At 36.4% G+C, this 22,719-nt stretch overlaps 1 protein-coding gene across 1 annotated transcript in view; it reads right to left on the bottom strand.

The window, feature by feature from the left end:
• The window catches only part of LOC140160188 (uncharacterized), a 109,595-nt gene extending 86,876 nt beyond the window's left edge, over positions 1 to 22,719 (bottom strand). Inside the window, exons 1-5 of the mRNA XM_072183469.1 lie at positions 22,568 to 22,719; positions 14,232 to 14,522; positions 5,058 to 5,189; positions 3,075 to 3,323; positions 262 to 513 (exon numbers count right to left, since the gene is read on the bottom strand). Coding sequence (XP_072039570.1) covers positions 262 to 513; positions 3,075 to 3,323; positions 5,058 to 5,189; positions 14,232 to 14,522; positions 22,568 to 22,655 — 1,012 coding nt within the window. The 5' untranslated portion in view covers positions 22,656 to 22,719. The remainder of the gene's footprint in view (positions 1 to 261; positions 514 to 3,074; positions 3,324 to 5,057; positions 5,190 to 14,231; positions 14,523 to 22,567) is intronic.

Here is a 22,719-nt window from a genome sequence, read left to right as displayed (position 1 = left end):
GAGAAAGATGACAAACAACTGTGGTTAAAGCCATAATGTACGATCTTTTTACATAAATTTGGTTATTTGCTTAAGGGATCTTATAGCAACATTTGCATAGTAGAAAACTTTCCTGACAGTTGTTACTAATATTATCATTTCATAATAATATTTTCGGCAAAGAATAACAAAAGTAAAATTTGACAGAAATCGTATACTATGGATTTAAACCTCATTCGTTTTAAATTTCAATTTTAATGTTTTTGGATTAAACATAATTACCACCAATTGTTGTAATACAGTATGGACATGTTGGATTGCTTATCGCCACATCGGTATATGATGATTTTGTAAAAACTGGGTTCGAACTTGATATATCAAACGTCGATGGGTATCCATAATGATCCTTGTAACAGGCTTTAATTTCGTTATGATCATACTTATAGAGTAGGGGATTGACACTGTACACAGATCCATGCGCTGTACAATCCATGCAAGGAGGTCCTTTAGGTTTAAAGTCCTTACAAGGTTTACCTGTAGAAAAATGCAAAATATTTGATTTTTACCAGGCAAATCTGACCAAGAATTTGCATCAAGACAGGCTGGCGGTACTCTGTACAAACTGCATATACCAATTCGGAGAACAAAAAATGTTTAACAGTCTCTTATACCAGCATTCAGATCACGGTCTGTTTACGTGACAAACAGTGCAGGTCAGTGAACTGTGCCAGCTCTCTAGGTAATAAATACCTGGATACTTTATACTTTTCACACGCTGCCTTGACCGACCTCTTCTTCTGAATTATCCATCATATTACTCCCAATAATGTTGTAAACCAATTCACACTGATATGTCGCATCTATCAAAATCGATTAAAACTATCAAACAATATTACAGACTTGTCATTTAGTATGGAATATTTTTTCCCAAAATTGCAAGACTGGTCTGAAAGGGGTCTGCATAAACCGCACGGGGTAAATATTAATTGGGGTGTGTCGGGAGATGGTGTAAAGTAATTGTTTGACAGAAAATGTGCTCTTTATTAGTTTACATTATGGCACTCATAATGTAGTGAATTAGCCTAATATGTCGGATTTGATTCTTGTATTATAGGAGTAAATATTTTTGAATTTGAGCAACACTATTCTGATGTTATCAAATTTATTGAGGTTTGAGGTGATTTACCGAACCTAAATACCAAGTGTTCGTCAGAACTGAAATGCACTTGTAAACTACCAGTTTTGAAAGTGGGACGAGCTTTAAATATATGGCTCTGAAAAGTGGTATGCACTCAGAAAGTTTGAATGGCCCCCTGGGGCCAGATGTTATAAACTTACTGTATACACTGAAACAGGTTGAGTTCATTGGACAACCAAGAATCCGAGCAGTTGTTTGTACCGTAAGTTTATAACATTTGACCTGGGGGTGGGGGGCATTCAAACTTTCTGAGTACGTGCCACCTTTAAAAAATTTTAAAATTGGTACATTGCAAGTGCATTTCAGCTGAATGCCAATTGCTGACGAAGTTTAGGAAATGTCACCTCAAACCCCTATAAATTTGATAATAACAGAACAATGTTGCATAAAGTTCGAAATTGTGTCCCACTCAAAGCTCAAATTCAGCTTCCCTAAATCCGCCATATTTGGAACATTCGCCCCATTATGAGCACCATAATGTAATCTCATGGAAAGCACATTTTCAATCAAACAATTATTTTACACCATCTCCCGACACACCCCAATTAATATTTAGCCCGTGCGGTTTATGCAGACCCTTCCAGTCAAGTCTTGGAATTTTGTGACAAAATATTCCATACTAAATGTCAAGTCTGTAGATCACTTAAAAGTGGCCCTCTGCACTACTGCCAATACCACAGCACCCTGGACCTCATACACTAAAGCCGAGTACCTTCAAACCATTAAGCCATTCTCTGTCACGCCTATCTATATCTTAATCTAGCTAGTCACATCACTAAATTTATAATATGAATCATTCTACAACTGGTCTTAATATGATCATATCAGTATTTTAGTGCAGTGATAGCGCAATCTGTTTTTGTTTAGTTTATTGCGTATGTAAAAGGTTTTGAAGCTATATGGTATTTACCACATAGCATATAAAAACATGTAATTTGATAAGCAAGGTTGTTGATAACTTAAGGTTTTTTAAATTATAACCCAATCAGTGATAGTTAAGGTTTCGCATAGTTAAAGTTAACCCTAACCGAACCACTTTTTTTAATGTAAAAACGTTGAAAATAAGCCCTTAAATCACAAAAGGTTCGCTTATGAGCCGGTCGCACCCCAATAAATCCTGGCTACGGGTCTGAGCAGGGCCGCAGTGTCGCCCTTCCCTCGTATCAATGTCTATCTCCCTATTTTGCTTCCTGCTTCATGTTTTATATTGAAATATAATACAAAAGAATTGCATTGGCGCAAAGATAATTTATTCTATTCATTCGTAACAATGGCAAGCTAATCTGATAATTGGTTGGGCCTATATGCAAGACTCGGGTTTATTTTAAATATTTATTTTTGCAGAGCTTATTTTCAGTCATGGATCATACTGATAAATTTCGCAAAGAGGAGGGGGATACTTGAGACAGACAGACTGAACAAGTAAGAGTAGGAGGGGGCGAGGAAGAAAGAGAGGAGAGGGAGGGACGGAAAGACTAGAAAGAGGAGAACTCGAGAGGAGAGAGAAGGAACGGGGAGAGAACAGGGAGACTGATCATTCGGAGGGAGGGAAGGAGGAAGCAAAATAGGGAGAAAAAGTGGACCTTTTCATTCGAATTGGCAATTTGTCATATTAATGTGAATTAATTTAACAACAACGAGAGGGCGCTAGACCATTAAAATTTAAAAACACAGGTGTTCCATAATCTTGTCTCTCCAGCCTTTATTGTCACAGGCATCCAACTCTATTAAAATAAGCTGATTGGTACTTTAACAAGTTAACACTGAATTCAAGTTACAGATCAACTCACTTAACAATGAAGTCAGATTACAGTAAACTTACTTAATCCCTTGCGTTTTCGTATCTGAACTATAGACTTACGAAAATTGAAAAGATAAAAGACCCTTAGTATCTTACCGTCATTTAAAATAACAACTGACAGTTGTGCTGGTTCATTGACTGCAGCGGTGGCATCTGGAACAGATAGGGTAAGGTAGAAATATTCAATGCCTTCAAACTCATTGTTTTCCAGTATACGGACAACTATAGTTTTGACCACGTATTCATCGCCTAGAGATGTCGATGGCGGAAACGTAACGACCGTGTCAACAGCCTCGTAATCTAACCCAGCAATGGCGGTCCCGTCTGATGAAACAACGAGCACATCTGAAATGAAAAAACAATTATGGTTTTTATATTTATCTAATATAAATCTAACGTAATCTAATCTAATCTCACAGGCCTATATAGCGACACTATCATCGCGCTTAACAATAAAACAGAGACTAACTATATTTCAAAAACTAGTAAAATTGATTTAAAAAAAAATCCAAAAATAAATTTTATTGGTCAAAATAATCACATTTTCCAAAAATGATGCTTTCAGAAAAAAACCATATTCGATAATATAAATGTGCCATCTGTTGTTTTTAAGTTTATGCCGTATATAAAATGTTTGAAGCTATATTTGAGACCATAGAATATAAAAACATGTAATTTGAAAAGTAAAATTCCTCATTAATTTCATTGGGTGATGCCCCCTTAACCTTTCTGTCTCTGATCCCTCAGTCACATATACAACCATCAGTACAAAACAATGATTCGTTGAAGTGAATTTTTACATGAATGAAGTTTTCTTTGAAGTTTTTAATCAGCAATTGTTTCAAAATGATAAAATCACCGGGAGAAGAAATTATTTATCCACGCATAGGCTGAAGCATCTTACATCTTCATCAAAAGTGTTGGCTTTCTGGGATAAAGGCGTGTCAATCATAATGTGGCTGCAAGAGATTGATTGCAAGTTAAAGGCTGAATGCTGACATCAAATATCTTAATTCAACCCCGGGAATTCAACACCAATTTCTGATCGCCATTTGTTCTTTGACTTGTATGCCTTTATCCAAGAGGCTGTCGCAATAGATCATTGCAACTGCTTCAGTCTACCATTTACCAGTAAATTTCATCTTTTCGTTCAAACGACAGATCTGAGCATCATACTAAAAATCTTATTTCGGCTATTTTATACTTTGATTAAAGCATTTTAAAATGTTGTCCTCTTGACCCCCGGCCTTGACCTCAAGAACTCAATTTGCTCAAGGGTGCCATTTTGGCTCCCTGCTGATTCTGAATCTACACACCCCTGGTTTTTACTTAAAAGAAAAATGAATGCATTTACTCAGCATACCCAGCCAAACGTTCTTGACGTCATTCGTAAAAGGTTGGAAAAGGTTGCCAGAAAATGTTTAAATATCGGGTGTATATAAAGCGTAGGGCCTATATAAAGGGTATAAGACGATTTCATAACATTCCAAAACATTTACAACAAATATTCTAACCTAATGATATTTAAAAGTGCATTTCGTGATCCACAGCATCACCACACCCCCACTCAAAAAAAAGTTGAGATTTTTATACCACTGTAATGTTTATGTACAAAATATTTCCTGCAGATATTTGTTTTGCAAAAATATCGGTAAATTTGAATTACGTTCTGGTACAACAGAACGAAATTACAACACGTTGTCTATGGAGCAGTACACACAATAATGCATAACTCGCAAAATGGGAATCAACTGAAATTTTAGGATTAAGATTTGTTGTGGGTTTCTACTGAAATATGTCATAAAAGGGGATGCTAGGATCACAAAATACTTCTTTAAGTGTTGACAAAATATTTGTTGATAATAATATTTTGAAAACATTTTAAAAATATTGTTGTACAAAACGTTTTTAAACGTTTTCATGACCTTTGTATAACCCGACATTTAATGTTATTAAAAGGTTTTTACCAAAATCAAAACCCCAAATATAATCTGTTTAAAACTTTTTAATAACGTGTTGTGTTTGCTGGGTACATAAAGCAGACTTTAGGAATACACTATCGCAATACAGCATTCTTACTGACTGGCCCAGCATTTAATCCTGTCAACGCTATTTCGATTTCGATGTCAACCTGTCCAGGTCCATGTATTGATACAGAGCACGCAGACACTGACCGTTTTCGTCTCCGAGCAAGACAGGCGCCAAATCCAACTGTCAACCAATAAGAAAAAAATAAAGTTTATAACCAACTGAATAATATTATTGGTGAAGAATTCAATAAACATAAAGATTTATGATATTCCAAATACTGTTGTTATAATTCCCTTTTTAGAATCTTAAGGGAACTGGAATGAGCGTTTTGAGCGTTTTGAGCGTTTCAACAGCATTTTTTGTGGCACATGAGAGCACATCAGACCTATCGAATTGCATTCTGAATACGAAGAATGTCTTTCTGATATCAAATAATTTTCATTTTATGACATTCACGATATAATACAAATTTTATGACAAATTATTAAAATTTGATATTTTTCACATTTTGGAGATATAACAGTCCTCGAAGTAAATTTTATAAATTTAATGCTATAGTCTTAAAGTGTATGTAGCTGGGAGGAAAAGCCGACGATCAATTGAAAATTGTGACCTTTCATATTGAAGATATGGATTTTTTTTCCCAAAAGACCTAATTTTTTTTGGTGTTTTGGGAAAATAAATCCATATCTTCAATACGAAATTTTCAATTGATCGTCGGCTTTTCAACCCACCTACATACACTTTAAGTATAAATCATCAGATTTATAAAGTTTACTTCAAGTACTGTTAAATATCAAAAATATCAATTTTTAATGATTTGCCATAAAATGTGTATTACATTGCGAATTTCAAAAAAATTTTGATATCAGAAGGCCATTCTTCGTATTCAGAATGCAATTCGATATGTCTGATGTGCTCTAATGTCCCACAATAAATACTGTCCAAACGTTCATACCCTTCCCTTAAGAGAAATCATACCCATGCCAAATTATTTTGTTAAGAATTAAAAGATACAAGATAATTTTTACTTTCCATAATTCACAATATATCACACAAGTATACATTAAAAAAAGAAATAAACAAAAGCAAAAGCAAATAAACGAATTATGGAGGGGATGACCAGAAGGCCAATAAGGCCAGAGGAAGTCACACTCTTTAACAAAGAAATGTTACTGTAAATTTTGTTAATTTTGAACAATTCCTACAAAAAAACGAAAAACGAAGTTTCAACACTACATTAGACTATGCCATAGTCGATTTCTGATAAATAAAAATATGTTGTTTAATTATTATGAACGCATTCAGTTGAACTCGAAATTATACTGATATTATTTTATTGCATCAAAATACTAGTAAATGGTTATGAAAAGGTTTATATTAGTGACAGTAACAGTAAAGTTATGCAACATATCATGGCACTTCAATACTGAACAGGTCTGATTTTAGAATCTACCAGTTTAATAATCGCGAAAGCCCGAGTTGAAAATCGACTATGAACATTGCATTTTTAACAGACCTTTGACCGGGACTTAGTCCCTAACACACACTGTCAATCATACTTGTTTATCAATCCAATTCAACCGCACTCACAAAACACGTAAAAGACGTGTTCATGCACGTAGTACACAAAGCGCCGCATAGTTGTGTCCAATGTAGTTATCAATGGTAATGCCATATGCCCGGAGGATTTAAACCATAACGAGATATGGGCGACCAATCACAAGCCAGATCCATTTAAAAGTGCATTACATCATGGCCAATTTTAGTAGGCCAGAAATCCGACAATCTCATCCACAGACAACCGTGTTAAACTTGTTAACCGCAATCGAAAGTAAGTAGTCCACTTGGTAAGCCAACAAAATGAGGGAGTACGGTGACTAAAAAGATCAGATGTGAAAATTTATCAATTGTGCACAAATTAATTAAATGGGCAAGTGGACTACGGAGAAGTCTACCACTACATGTACACTAGTGGCTTCATCAGACTCGCAACTCATCACATCTAACTTTTTCCTTTTATGGGTAACAGGAGGCACTGTAGAGAGCGTGATGAGTTAGTCAAAGTGTCATGCTCTTTTCTGCGGATCCAAATGGCGTCTTTGAGCCACTTGGTAGTCTTGTCAGCTTCACGATTAATGATTTTGGATGCCACATGATCAGCGATGGCAGATTCGTGAATGTCTGTAACATGGCCAAATGGTCTGGATTCAAATTTCTCAACCGAAGGGACGGCCAGTTTCTCCATTATTGGAACTGAAGCAGTCACCGCAGGGGATCTCGTAGATGGCTTCCTCTTTTTGTTGAGGGAGAAGTTTGTCCTTAGGTGGACGAGCATACTGCGAATGGTGCGATGTGGCTTCATGGCAGTACTAAGAGAACCCGTGTTTTTGAATACACTGGAGACTCGCTCAGAAACGCCCTCTATGTATGGGACAACGGCAATGTTTTCTCACTGTCATCTTTTCGCTTTGAGGTGGGTTTTGTCTTAGGAGTGACCAATTGATTGACCAATCTGGATAGCCGCAAGTGGTCAATGCTTTGCGAATTTTGTTCTCCTCAGTTTGTTTGTCCGCTTCCTCTGTTACCAACGTGTCACTCTTGTCTAGCAGCGTTCTAATAACTCCCAGCTTTTGATGTAAGAGGTGGTGGTGGGGGGCGAGAACTGAAGATATTGGTCAGTGTGCATTTTCTTACGGTATATACAGGGTTTCATTGATCCATCCAGTTTCCTGGTGATTAGGGTGTCGCGGAAGGGGATCGAACCTTCTTGCTCGTATTTGAACTTTTGGTGGGGTCAATGAAATTAAGGTGTTCTGTTCGGTTGTCTCTCCTTTGCGAACTATTTCCAATACGTCATATACGTATCTTTTCCAGAGATGCAGGCGACAGGCTAGAGGGGCTGTGGATATGGCTTTCTGTTCCAGCCACTCCATGAATATATTACACGCGAGGGGATGGTGGGGACATCCCATAGCCATGCCGAATCGTTGGCGGTAAATATGACCCGAGTAGCTAAAGTAGGGGACAGTGGTAAAACAAAATTATGTAATATAAATGATGTCATTAAAGGGGGGTAACCCTATCGGTTTAGGATATGGATTCTCTTCAAACTTACATACAATGTCAAATATTGTCCCTTTATCAATCTATGTGAGAAAACGGGAACAATTTCAGCATAAATGTGAATAATTAGCATATTAGCAAGCCAATACACTGTGGTACGCGTGAATTGCATTCTGGTCAGGCATCCCGAAACAACGGCCGAGCGCATGTCCCGGTGGAAACAGGAAGTGTTCGCCTTGGCACTGAAAACCGGCTCGCCCTGTACACTTTTATACCCTCTATTCATACTGATTAATCTTAAAAAACATTACATATCACTGCGCTCATTATCATTCTTGACAAGATAGCCCATGCTGTATTTACTTCGCTTAATTATTTCTTAATTTTTAGCTATATGATGCACATTTTCACATATTTATGATTTTTCTTTGTTTTATTTTTTAACTAATTTTTTAATGAGGGGAGGTGCTCTCATAATTTTTTTCATATTCCTCGTATCATGCTTGACAATATAGGTCATGTTTCCTTATTTATTTCGCCTCTTATGTATTTCTTTATTTTTGTTTTTTGTTTTATATCATTATAGCGCCATCTATAGTTTGACATTAGGGGGCCAATTTGATTTTTTTTTGCGGACGAATTGGTACTGGGGTGAAGTCTTCCGAATCTATTCCGATTTCATTCTATGACTACCCAAAACTCCCGTGTCGTGTAAAATGCGAACAACTGGTAGCCTGTAAAAACCGCTGTACTTCATGATTTCTCCGGAAATACATCGACTTGGAGCGTCAAATTTCAGGATAGTAATGAGAAAAATAGTATCTATTATGTGATACCAAAACCTCATCAACAATGAAAAAAATCGGGGGGATTGATGCTGTCGATCGGGTTACGGACCTTTAATAGTAAGGAGAGTTCTGTTTTTGAGGTCTTTATCCTCACTAAGTCTTTCACGGAGTACATGAAGAGTGAGGTCGATAGGGGTATTGGTAAAGAACGCCACCACATTGGGCGAATTAAGGATCTCATCTTCTATGAGGACTATATGTCTTTTAGGTATTCGGCAAGACTTTTGGAATTCAGAACGTGGTGTTCAGATTGGCCAACAATGGGGCTCAAAATATCAGCTAGGGACTTGGCCACGTTGTAACCGATAGAGCCATTAAAGTCCACAATGGGTCACAACGGGGTTCCATCTTTATGAATTTTGGGACTGCCATAAATTCGCGGAACGTTTTCAGAGGTAGGATGCAGAAATGGCTTGTCTGCCTTCTTGATTTTATCCTCTCTTTCAAGTCTCTGCAAGATGGAAACTAACTCACAGCATCTTTAACCAACTCATCACGCCCTCTAAGGTGCCTCCTGGTACCCATAAAAGGAAATAGTCAGATGTGATGTGTTGCCAGTCTGATGAATCCACTAGTGTAGTGGTGAAACGTCACTAAAACATGAGTTAAACATCTTCGATTTTTGTAGGAATTGTTCAAAATGAACAAAATTTACAGTTAAAATCAACATTAATAATGAACTTGTTCAAAGAGAAAAGAAATGTTACCATCAAAAGAAGTAAAAAAAACAAAACAAACAAACGAGAAATATATATTATTACTGTACATGTACATAAATAACCTCAATTCAAGCTTGTAGGTGTCAGCAAGAGTTAAAATATTGTATTTGGTATAAGGGAGCAGTTTCTGTCAGTTTCAGCCCATTTCTGTAATTTCATAATTTTATGTATGTTTTTACACGTATCCCCCAGATCAATATTTCATAATTTAAATAAGGTAAAACAAGAGTACAATAATTATAAATAATACAGACTACGATCAGGTACATACAATTTGAGTTTGTTCATAACTCCAATATTTCGCGAGATGGATTTTGTTATGCAGTTTATACGGTATTTCCACGTCAAACATTCATCAATAATTATACCATGGGATTTTGAATTTGTAACCCGTTCCAGAACTGTCTCATCTAAAATTATCTCAGGAGACACATCACCCACACAATTGAGTTATTCCAATTTTTTGATGTCATATGTGGTGTACCCAAAACCATGTTATTGATTCACTGGTATTAACCGATCATTTGTTTGACTTTTTGTGAGTGCAGTATAGTAGTATCATCTGCGAATAATATAAAGTCTAATACATCAGATGTGTTGATAATATAGTTTACATACAGAATGAACAATAAGGGACCCAGTATAGAACCTTGAGGTACACCGTAAATAATATCTTTAAGTTCTGATTCACACGAGTTGTAATATACATATTGTTTTCTGTTGCTTAAATAATTAGTGGACCACTGAAGTACGATACCACGAAAGCCATAGTGTTCCAATTTATAAAATTAATATGTTATGGTCAATAGTTTCAAGGGCTTTGGAAAGGTCTAAAAATATTCTGATTGTGGTTTCATTTTGCATTGTATATGGAATGGTTGTTTCGAAAACCAAACTGCTTATCATTCAGTATATTGTTTTTACTATCTATATACACAATACATCTGTTAAACACTAGTTTTTCAAGTATCTTCGAAAGACAAGGTACCGAAATTGGCGGTAATTAGAAAAAATAGCACAACACCGGTTGAAAAAGAGAGATTAAAGATTGAGGCAAGCAGCTGAACAATTTCCTTTTTATAATAAAATGATAATATTAATATTATCATGACCATCACTTTTATTTTAAAATGAGACAAAAATCATGAAAACAACCTGTCATATCCTAATATGAATTAAATAAACATAAAAATAAAATAACAATAAACAATAGTAACTTAGGAAGTGCACGACACAAATAAATAATACAAATATAAACATCCAATGTGGTCATAAACCAGAAACAATAAGAATTAATAGTAACTTTGCATAAGATGCTTTTTAAATATATGGCGGAATTGATTGATAGATGATGAACTTTTGATGCTATTATCAACATTATTCCATAACTTAGTAGCTGCATATTTAATAGATTTTTCACAGAAAGCTCCTTTGATGAAAGGAAGCCTTAAACGATCTTTATTTCTGGTGTTTTTAAAAGTCATGAATATTATTATTATTATTATTATTATTATTATTATTATTATTATTATTATTATTATTATTATTATTAGTAGTAGTAGTAGTAGTAGTAGTATTATTAGTATTATTACTATTACTATTATTATTATTATTATTATTATTATTATTATTATTATTATTATATTATCATTATCATTAAGTTTATCTAGTGGGGCTTTTATAGTCTTTATTTAATATCACTCTTTAATACGTCTAGTAAAAAGAAAATATAAACTTGACCATTTCCATAACTTGAAAAACAGTTTATACCAACGTTGGCCCAATGTGGGCATTCCAACCGTCATATTAAGGTCTGTGCGACGACATTGGCCCAACGTCCGCGTAACAACCGCCATTTTACGACTGGCTGGCTGCGTTGGTGCAACGTTTGCATACCAACTATCATTTTAAGGTTGACACAACTACGTTGGCCCAACCTCGGCGTACCGACCGTCATTTTAAGGTTGGCTGGCTATGTTGGCTCGACATTGGCATATCGACCATCATTTAAGATTAGCATAACAACGTTGGCCCAACGTTGTAGCAGTTGTAGTCCTTGCCCCTATAATATACATATCTTACTTGTGACCAATGCTCTATAATTTTTGAGAAAAATGCAAAAATAGGCACAAAATTGGGCAGGGTGTAGTACCCCCTTAAGGGGGGTTAGTTACTTTTTGAGATGTTTATATCAGCAAACTTTAAGAAAGACGATGAAATGATTTTCAATCCATTGAAAATTGAAAATAGTACTACAGATAAATGTAATAATTACTATTGACAATTAATGTATTCATCAATACAACTATGTAACACCAAACCAATGTTCCTACCTGAAAAACGGTGAACGGTGTTGTATACAGAACCCATACATCTATTGATGAGTTTATAACAGATATAGATCCTATTTTAAAGACAATTAATGATCAAAAAAAAGCTTGCCTATGTTTTAGGCGATTTTAGTATAGATCTATTAAAAGTTAAGGAACACAAAGCCTACCATGATTATTTAGACCTAATCCTATTCATTAAATGCCAACTACAAAATATACAAACCGACTAGAATTAGAAAGAGTGAACAGTTTACCAACCCAAAGTTTTACAATTAAACATGACAACAAATAAACACAAATCCCGACCGGCACACAACCCAACTTGAAAAAAAAAAGCAAAGGAATGTGCCGGCATGGGAATCGAACCCACGACCTTCCGATCTCTAGACGGATGCCTTATCCATTAGGCTACCAGCTCCCACTGATAAACGGTGGTTAAAGCTGGGTCTAATGTTATAGCAGTCATGGTATACAATACACACAAACAAATATTACGCAAGTACACAAGTGAAGGAGATCATTACTGATGCTTAATCGTTTCCCCAGTATAATTATAAGTAAAGTAGGTCATGGGGATACGCATCCTGCACACGAACAAATAAACACAATGGGGAACGATTGCTCGCTACAAGAGGAAATTATATTTAATACGAAAGAGTGAACAGTTTACCAACCCAAAGTGTTACAATTACGATTGCTCCCCATTGTCTTGTCTATGGAGCAGTATGCATAACTCGCAAACGCAAAATCGGAATTAACTGAAATTTTGGGAATATGCTTTTTTCGTGGATATGTACTGAAAAATGTCATAAAAAGAGGATGCTAGGATCACGAAATACTCCTTTAAGACAAAGATAAATAATACAATCTTTTGAAGGTGTTTACAACCACAGTATATTTTACGTCTGGATATTAAATCTAATTCTAAACTTGTCTTTAGAGAGAAATTGCCCATTTTCCTTAATGAAATCGTTTTACAAAGTGAACCCGATTTCAACCCTATGCCAATAGCAAATAATCTTTTTATAAACCTGAATTTTATCATTGTACCATAAAACCCTTTTCATAAATTCAACATTGTTACATGGGAACCAAGGGAGGACAGTGCAAGTGCACTGATTAGCTATATAAACATTATATAAATAAATAAGTTGTTTGTAGGTGGATGACTTGAACACAATTGCTAAAAGTTACGTTCAGCAATTGTTAGTGCTGATTGAAAGAATTAAGGGCTCGGATAGCGACGTTGTAATGTATTTATTGTGGGACCTGAGAATGCATCAGCCATATCAAATTGCATTAGTCCGACGAGTAGGACCTTTTATTTCTAAGTTACCAGACTATACACATTTCACACTATGATCACTATCTCACATGGCGCAAGAAAGACGAATCGCGAAAGTCCAGTGACCGCGCCCCCCAAAATAAAATTTCGGGAGGAGCAGTTAGTGGGCTTTTGTGGTTAATCTTTCTTGAGCGATCAGAGTTAGAGTATAGTTGGTAAACTAAGAAAAAAACAGGTCCTACTCGTCGGACTAAATTGCATTTTGAAAACGAGGAATATCCTTCTGATATCAAATATAATACACATTTTATGGCAAATTAAAAATTGATAATTTTTGAAATTTAACAATCCTGGAAGTAAATTGTAGACATCTACTGGTGTGTACTTGTATGTAGCGTGGATGAAAAGCCGTCTATCATCATATGAACAATTTTACCTTTCGTATTGAAGATATAGATTTTGTCCCCAAACACCAAAAATATTAGGTCTTTTGGGGAAAATGTATATCTTCAATATGAAAGATGAAAATTTTCAACTGATGATGGGCTTTTTATCCCAGCTACATACACCTTCAGTACGCATCATTAGATTTATAAAGTTTACTTCGATGACGATTAAATATAAAAAATATAAAAAATTAAAAGAAAATATTTTAATAATTTGCCATAAAATTTGTATTATATCATAATTGCAAAAACAAAAACAAAACCTAAATATTATTATTTGACATCAGAAGTACATTCCTCATTTTCAAAATCTTATTCGATATGTTTGATGTGCTCTCAAGTCCCACAATAAATACGTGAAAACGTCGCTATCCCGACCCTTAAGCATAAAACATAATACTAATACACTACAAATTTTTTCTGTTTTGTAATTATACTGAAGACCACTGAAGTATAATTATTATAATGAATTAAATTGACGAGGGCTGAAATATAATTATTTCTGTTGGAAGTTCAAATAATTACCTGAAATTGTTGATATGCAGATGCTGCATTCATTTGTGAGAGTAATGGCAGTACTCGTGAAAGATGATGCTGGAAACCAAAATGTATCGTCCTGAAAATGAGTTTTTGACAAACCCTCAGAAGTTGTTTTTGCATTTAAGCATTTTGTGATTTCATCTCCACTGTACATCAATGATTGTAAGTTGTAATTACGGTAATCAGCACAAGATATACACGATGAGCCTGGAACTTTAAAGTTGATTAAATCTGGTAAACCAGTTGATTGTGGGTTTTTGAATGCATCGCAAGGATCTGTTTGGAATAAGAAGAAAAAGAGCATTATTAATCATGTTCATTACAAGTTCTGCATGTCTGTAAGAGAAAAAATTGAGTATTATACCAAAACCAAAGTTCCTTTCTATTCTTTGCAAAAATCAGAGGTTCTGCTATGGACGTAAAAACTCCCAAATCTGATGATGAGATTCTGCGGTATAATGTAATATTATTATTATTATTTAAGTATCCCGAAACTAGAGTTTCTGTACATGCACAAAAACTTCAAAACTTGAAGACTCACATTATGCCTTCCGCCGCGTAGTTCAGGCCGTTACCCGCCTTCGTTACGCTTATAAGAACTATAAAAGGTGAAGGCAAAGCCGCTTGTAAGCTTACAAAAGGCCATGGAACAACTCCTGGAAGCGGCAATGGTCATTAGCATAGCCGCACTGTTATGCAAATAGCGTATTGTTATTCAAATTTGCTCTCAGTTCTTAAAGCTGGCGGTAGTCTGTTTGTTAACCCAGGTTGGTCCGGGAGTACAGCAGTGATCGCCATAGGGCAAGTGTTTCTAGAATGCTGCTAAAATAAGAATATATGTAATGCTAATTTATTGCACATTTTATGGAAGCGTGGTTACCTTTTTGAAATCGCCGAGTGGGAGGGTTTTCAATGAAATATTTATTGTGTTAAAACTGAAGCATCCTATGATCCTATGTATAAAAGAATATATGAATATTAACTTCACATCACTATAACAATTCGTGATACCCAATCGTGCTAAAATAAATGTGGTTTAGGAGGCAGAGAATTTTATTTCAATTTTATATACGCCAAAATATCTTCTGAATTTAGTCAAAATTAACACTGAACTGATGGTGAACATTTTTATGTAAATTTTACGTAGGTCCCGACTAAAGATTACTGTTTCGTCTTATGGGAATCTAATCTACGTGGATTTTTCTTATAAATTGCAAAACTTTCAGACCGTCTTACAAGAAAAATGGTAGGCTGACTGGGCTCCATACCTCGCAACCGACGCGATGTCCTGCAGAGCACGTGGCCGAAATCAAAATCGATTTATCGTCGGCCGTATCACATACTGACGTATTCGACATTTTTAACATTTTTGAGAAAATTGGTATATTAGTTTGTTATGTTCTACTATATATAGTCACCAAAAACCATGCCTCAAAGTGGCTTAATCAGTAAGATATTAATTAATTTGATTATGTCGTATTTACATATTTGCCGATCACCTATACTGCGCAAGTCTACTATATCGTATCAGCAATTTGAAGAATTTGCCGTTTCACATACTGACGTATTTGCGCTACGTATTTGCGCGACTCATTGCACGGCAAAATTGCTGTTTTGTCCTTTTCACATATTGACGTATTTGCGCAACAGTATCACATGCTGACGTATTTGCGCGACGTGTTTGTAATTTGAATGGCGAAATTGACATTAGTCCTTTTCAAATAGTGACGTATTTTAATTATTATTGATTTTTTGCAGAATAAGTTATGTTCTGATACTGATAAGTGAATTATATTGAAAATATGGTATATTTACATTACTGTTAACCTGGTTTTAATCCACAATAATATCTTAATCAAGATTATTCAGCAAATGAAAATCGCTTGATTTTCAAGTTCGATTTTCTCGAAATGCGTATTCTGTAAATACGTCAGTATGTGATACGGCCGACGTTTATGGCAAGCCAAGAGGTCCAAAAGCGTGGAACTGCTACGCGTAGCTTCTTTCTCGTTACGAGCAGCTTATTAACCAATCAGATTCGGTGTTTGCGATCACGTGATTGCAAGCAGGCTGCACGTAATGATATCGTATAAACCCTCTTTCTAGTTAATTAAAATCTCGCGTTTAAATGTAATGTAAACATGTCTTTATGTTGGCTTTTTAAGTTTAACGTCAGGTTTATTGATCAAATTATTAGCGTCCAAATGATATTATTTATAATGAGTCTTCAGTATATACAGCGCGGTGTATGTGTATATCAGCAAACGTCCTTGTTTACCAACACAAGTTCTTCACGACGTGGATCAGGCTGCCTGTGTCATGTGTGTTTACATTCCCCGTAGCCATGGTAGCAGAAGTTTCAGCTCAAAACTATTGGCGTCCTTAGATATATTTTAAAGAACTACGTCTACGATCTTGGGTGTGTAGACCATGATACTCAGTATATATATTCAGTATGTAGACTGAAAAATACCACCACGAATGCAGCTAGTTGCTGTAAATGTAAATGTATGTACTACTATATTGAAGGTAAGCACGTTGTTATAACAGGGTTTTAAGCTTACTTAAATTTGTACAAGTCTTTCGGTCAGTCATGGCTCATGACACTGTCATGACTATAAACATCAAAGTTGTTATACTAGTATTTATTCAATGGTTCATTAATGCTAGATGGCATGAATTAGCGTTATGTATTGTGTATGTATCATAGGCCCTCGTATTAATTGTCTGTATGCGCTTGAGAATTCAACAATATTAATAATGGTAGCTCTATTATAATACACATTAACATTAAAATGTTTTGAGCAGATAAAATTCCAAAATATGGTACGTTTTCTGTCTTTGCTTGTCACGTGGTATGTTGAAGTAATGAAGTCGTGATTATATGTTTAAATTTTCACAATGACACCAACAAGTCATGTGGTCGACAGGTCTAAGGCGCTGGTGACATGTCGATACTGTATACATGATAGCGGCGCAGTGTAGCGTGGGTTCGAGCCCCACCTCTGCCGAACTAAATTTCTTTTTTTTTAAATTTCAAATCTAATATGTTAGGGAAATATGGCTGGGAAAATTTATGTATGGCGAAGAGTGGTGTGGTCCGTGAGGGAAATCCATGGACCGTTCCAAGTTCATACTATAAAAAAAAGCGCAAGTCTGGATAGCCAGTGTAGGCTAATAAAATGCATGCTAGCCCAGATAGCTTTGATAAACAAAGCCAGAAATGGAAGAAAATAGCAAGGAAAAGGAGAAAGGAGAGAAGGTTACTTCTTCCCAAACACAATTGTACAATTTTTGCCATGGCATGCAGAGGGAGCATGGCCCTAGGAGCATGGATAGTGTGCAGGCATAGCAAGGCTGTGCTGCACCAGATTCTTGGAATTCCGGAATTTCGACAGTTCAGGTTTCTGACGCAGTCTGTCAAAAACTTGGAATTGTCAGAATTCTAGCATTGCGATAGCGCCACCTGCCACAATTCTGGAATTTTGACAATTCCAACTTTATGACAGGCTGCGTCAGAAACCTGGAACTGTCGGAATTCTGGAATTTCGACAGAGGGCGCTATCAAAATCTTGAATGGTACCTATTCGTGTCATTTGACACGAAACAGGAACGAAATGACCACCATGCTGTTTGTGTAAATACTCGGTATAAAGACGCTGATTGGTCCTAGTCCTGCCAGCAAGACTTCAGTCTTTATCATAAACATAATGACATCTACTGACCTGAAGTCTTGCAGCGGTACATAGGGATGCACTGTACGTTTAAGAAATCCAAACTTCAAGCATCAAGAAATATACCTTGTATTTGTCAGTTTTACCCCAGAGATGCTGTAGACCCTCTCTACACAGTGTAGAAACATCACAAGTAGAATGCTGCTCAATATGATAAATCCAAATCATGAAAATCAAGACATTTTGCAGAGCAATATTTTGACCACTTTTGCACTAAGTAAATTACTCCCATGAAGATTGCAGGTTTTGCCAACCCTGGGAATTTTGAACCCACCCAAAAGATGAGATCAATGTTGATCAATTACCTCAACTTTAGGAGTATAGACTAGTACAGTGGGATTAAAATCATCCATGCACGCCCAAACCCTGGTACAATGAGATTAAAATCGTCAGTGCATGCCCAAACTGTCCTTGAGAGAGTTCCTCAGCTGCATCCTTAGAGCCCAAAATGAGCCCACATATTGTGATGTTTCTTATTTGTGGAAAAGATAATAATAGAGTGAACTGTAACTCTAGGTACGACGAGTTACAGTTACTGGAAGCTATGATTGGTCCATGCTACCAGACCGTGCTGACTGTATTAAAATGATGTAGGATAAGTTCTTCTAATTATCAAAAGTACGCAAATAAACATTATTCCCGCTATTTCTTCTTACCGATTCTTAAAATTTGAGCTTCCGGAATTTTGAAAATGTGTCAAACATTGGGAATAATAGGCCTACAATCATTTAAAATAAGTGACATAAAAACGGATCCTGCTAAATACATATTTTATATTCTCGCTTTTAAAATTGCAGGAATTGTAAAAAATGCAGAATTCTGACAATATTCTTGTTGTCAAATATTAGGAATTTAAAAATCCCAGAATTCTGACAATATTCTAACTGTCAAATTTTAGGAATTGAAAATTGAAAACACTCAAATAAATATAGAGAATACCTAAATAGGCCTATATAAATAAGTTAGTTGTATTTATTTATATATTTATTTACAGTCATGGACAAAAGTTTGGAATATTTTTATTTTTGTATCAAATGCAGTTTTCAATCATATAAAGAACCGGTTTATTGTTCTGGAGTAGTGCTCAGATGAACATATTTAAAAGATACAAATGTCCTTTGATGTTTACATCACACAGTTGGTCAATTGAACAAAGAATTACCTAAAGAAGCGCATTACAACGGAAGGATCACACAATTGCAACACTTTTTGGCGGTCTTTTTTTTTTTTTAAATAAACACTTAAAGCCATAATGTGTGATTTGCTTCACAGCGACGCCCTCAATTTTACTCGGATTTCTACTTTTTGCATTATTATAATGCCCAGTGGTGTAATAAAATACCACGTAGAAGACTAAGCCTGAAGTACTTTAATAAGAGTAAAATTTAACTTTTTATATTAAAACCGGGTTACCCGGTTTTATTCAGAGTTCATCGATCGACTGCTTGTAAACATCTCCTGTGGATGTCAGCTTATGTGTACACACGTCGAGCGCGATGCTCCGTGTAGTATTACATGTTACGATCGGCGAGCGTAGTTCACTCATTGTAGGCGCTGGAATGAAATCGCAATTTTCTTCGTTATACCTCATGTGTTTGGCTCGAAATTAAAAGGTGATATTGTGATCAGCAGTGATCAGTGAAAACAAACATTTAAATAGGAATCTATTTTTTTATGCAAATCACACATTATTGCTTGAAACTCTCACTGTGACTTGTTCAGGTTAAGTCTCTTATTTGAGAAAACATAACTCAATTTGGTGTGTCCACCCCGTGCAAGCTGAAGGTCACGTACGCGACATGGCATTATCTCGACCAAGTTTTCCAAGGTTCCTTGTAGAATATCTCACCAGCAAGCAATGAGGACGTGTCTAAGTTCCTGCAGAGTGATTGGTTGGTTGTCCATGTTACCTAACCTGCTGGATACCTCTGCCCATAGGGTTCCTATCAGGGCTCATAACCGGCCACTCCAGGTGTTCTATATTCTCATTTTAAAGGAATTCCCTAATGCATCGGGCTCTGTCCGCCGTGGTGTTGTCATCTTGGATCACGAAATTGTTCCCAAAGTCTCTTATTCCAAACGGAAGCATAACTGTATCAATGACATGCAGGTACTGGTCCTGGTTCATGTGTCCTTCTAGCATGAAGAGGTGTGATTTTGACCTAGTGTGAAATGATCATCAAACTGAGATTTCACCACCACCTCCCTGGACTGCGCATGCGCATGCGCAGTTAACCCAACATCAGCGATCGAAAGAGAGGCAACAAAACAAATTCACAAGGTTGCAGAATTCGACGCGATCGCGTTCTGATTTGGATTCCAACTGGAGGAATAAAGAATGTTTACAACCGGATAACGGAGTAAAAGACAAATGGGTTAAAAATCTTTCAAGTAGACCTTTGAGTGAGACTGAGAAAGACGTACTTGCGAAAGGTCTGAACTTTGCGGTGACACCAAATTCTATTCCTCACGTGGAACTGATTACAGCTACCGAGTCGGCCATTAAAAACAACAAGCTAAATACAGATGACGCCGATGAATTAAGAACTAAGGTAAATGCTTGTCTTATAACGCTAAAGTCCCCAATTCTAACCTCAATAAACAGCAACGGGAAGCTATTAGAACACTCGGTAAAGATGAAGACATCATAATCTTGCCTGCCGATAACGGCCGTTACACTGTAGTTTTAGACAAACCTGAGTACCATGAGAAAATAAGTAAGCTCTTGAGCGACACTAAAACTTATGAACTTCTGAAACGCGATCCCACCAGCGGTTATAGAAAGAAGGTCATTGATTATTTACAACAACTTGAAAAAGCTGAAGTAATAGATCGTCTACTTTATCATAGATTATATCCTGGCGAATCAGTGCCCAAATGTTACGGCCTGCCCAAGATTCACAAAGAGTGTTCACGAGCACATCAAGTTTACCCAAGAACTTATCATAGAATGAAAACTTGCTTTCCTGGACTGTTCGGTTCATGTCGCAAATGACGGTACAATCTCAACATCTGTATACCGCAAATCCACTCATACAGATCAGTACTTTCTGTTTGACTCGCACCACCCCTTAGTACACAAACTGGGAGTGATTCGCACCCTGTTTCACAGAGCGGACACGATCTCTTTTAATGAGACTCTGAAGGAAGAAGAACACGATCATCTGAAATCAGCGTTGGGTGTGTGCGGTTATCGCAAGTGGACTTTCCACAAAGCGCTTTCTGTCAAAGCTGCCAAAGAATCTAACACTCGCGACTCGCGAAGCGACGATACACCGGTTGAACGAAAGAACATCACCATCCCCTACGTGTCTAAACTGTCTGAAAAACTTCGCAGAATTTTTGTAAAACATCAAATCTTTGTGTCGTTCAAACCAACCAACCAACACCTTAAGACAGAATTTGGTTCACCCCAAAGACAAGCCGCCCAAGGACAAGCAAAGCAATTTAGTTTATGCAATACAATGCAAGGACGCTGATTGCCAGGACTTGTACATAGGGGAAACTAAACAGACATTAGCCAGCATAGACGTGCTAGCACTGGTTGCGGGGATTCAGCGGTGTTCACGCATTTGGACAGTTTACATCACACTTTTGACAACCAAGATGTTGTGATTTTAGACAGAGAAGGCAGGTGGTTTGAAAGGGGTGTCAAAGAAGCAATTCACGTCAAGAAAGAACAACCTTCACTAAACAGGGGAGGCGGTCTTCGCCATAACTTGGCGGGGGCTTACAATTCTGTCATCAAGAACATTCCTAAGAAGTTCGACTCAAGATCCACGACCTCTGGCAACACCACCTTGTCACAGGTCAACGACCTTTTGCCGCCAGATCATCAGACGGCCTGAAGATGTACCTTGGATTAGGTGCGATACTGTAGCCTCTCAAATAAATGTGAGTCCAGTTGATCAGTTTTACGTTTAATTCAACATGTGTTGCATCCACAGGTTTCATCTGCCATAACGTTTATTACATTTTATTACTCCCTATGTAAAATTGTGTTCAAGAACCGAAAACAACAACAACAACGGTCAGCAGGTGAAGATTTACACAGAAATGTTAACATTGCCGTGCTATGTTGATATTTTCAAGAAACAAAATTGATAGAAGATACAATTAATTGACATTACAATTTGAAAATGACAATATATAAGTTAACTCAGCCTGTGTCATACATGGATTGGGATAGTTACAGACAAGATATATGAAAATCATCGACAAATAAGAATGATTAAGGGATCGGATAGCAACGTTTGCACAGGTCTTTTTTGTGGGACCTGAGAGCACACCAGATAAACCAAATTGCATTCTCAATACGAAGAATGTCCTTCTGATATCAAATAATTTTGATTTTTGGAAATTCGCGATATAATAAAGGTTTTATAGCAACTTGTTTTTGCAGATTTCTTTCGAAATTAGATGCCATAACACTTGGCCGAATTAGATTTAGATACCCCGTGTAAAATTGTGTTCAATAAGCAAAACAGCAACAACGGTCTACAGGTGAAGGTGTAATTTTCAACAAACAAATTTGTACAAGATAAAATTTGATATTATGATTTGGAAATGACTTCAATGTTAACTCACCCTGCGTCCTGGTTGGATTGGGAAAACTACAAACAAGATATATGACAATCATCGGCAGGTAAATACATAGAAAGTCGCGAATCTCCATTTTGTTTGCGTGCAGCTGAAAATCAAACACAACCAGGACCAGGAACTTTATACGTTATTGTTCT

The sequence above is a fragment of the Amphiura filiformis genome, chromosome 1, assembly GCF_039555335.1.
Source record: "Amphiura filiformis chromosome 1, Afil_fr2py, whole genome shotgun sequence".
NCBI lineage: Eukaryota > Metazoa > Echinodermata > Ophiuroidea > Amphilepidida > Amphiuridae > Amphiura > Amphiura filiformis.
This window is presented reverse-complemented; position numbering and strand designations above follow the sequence as displayed.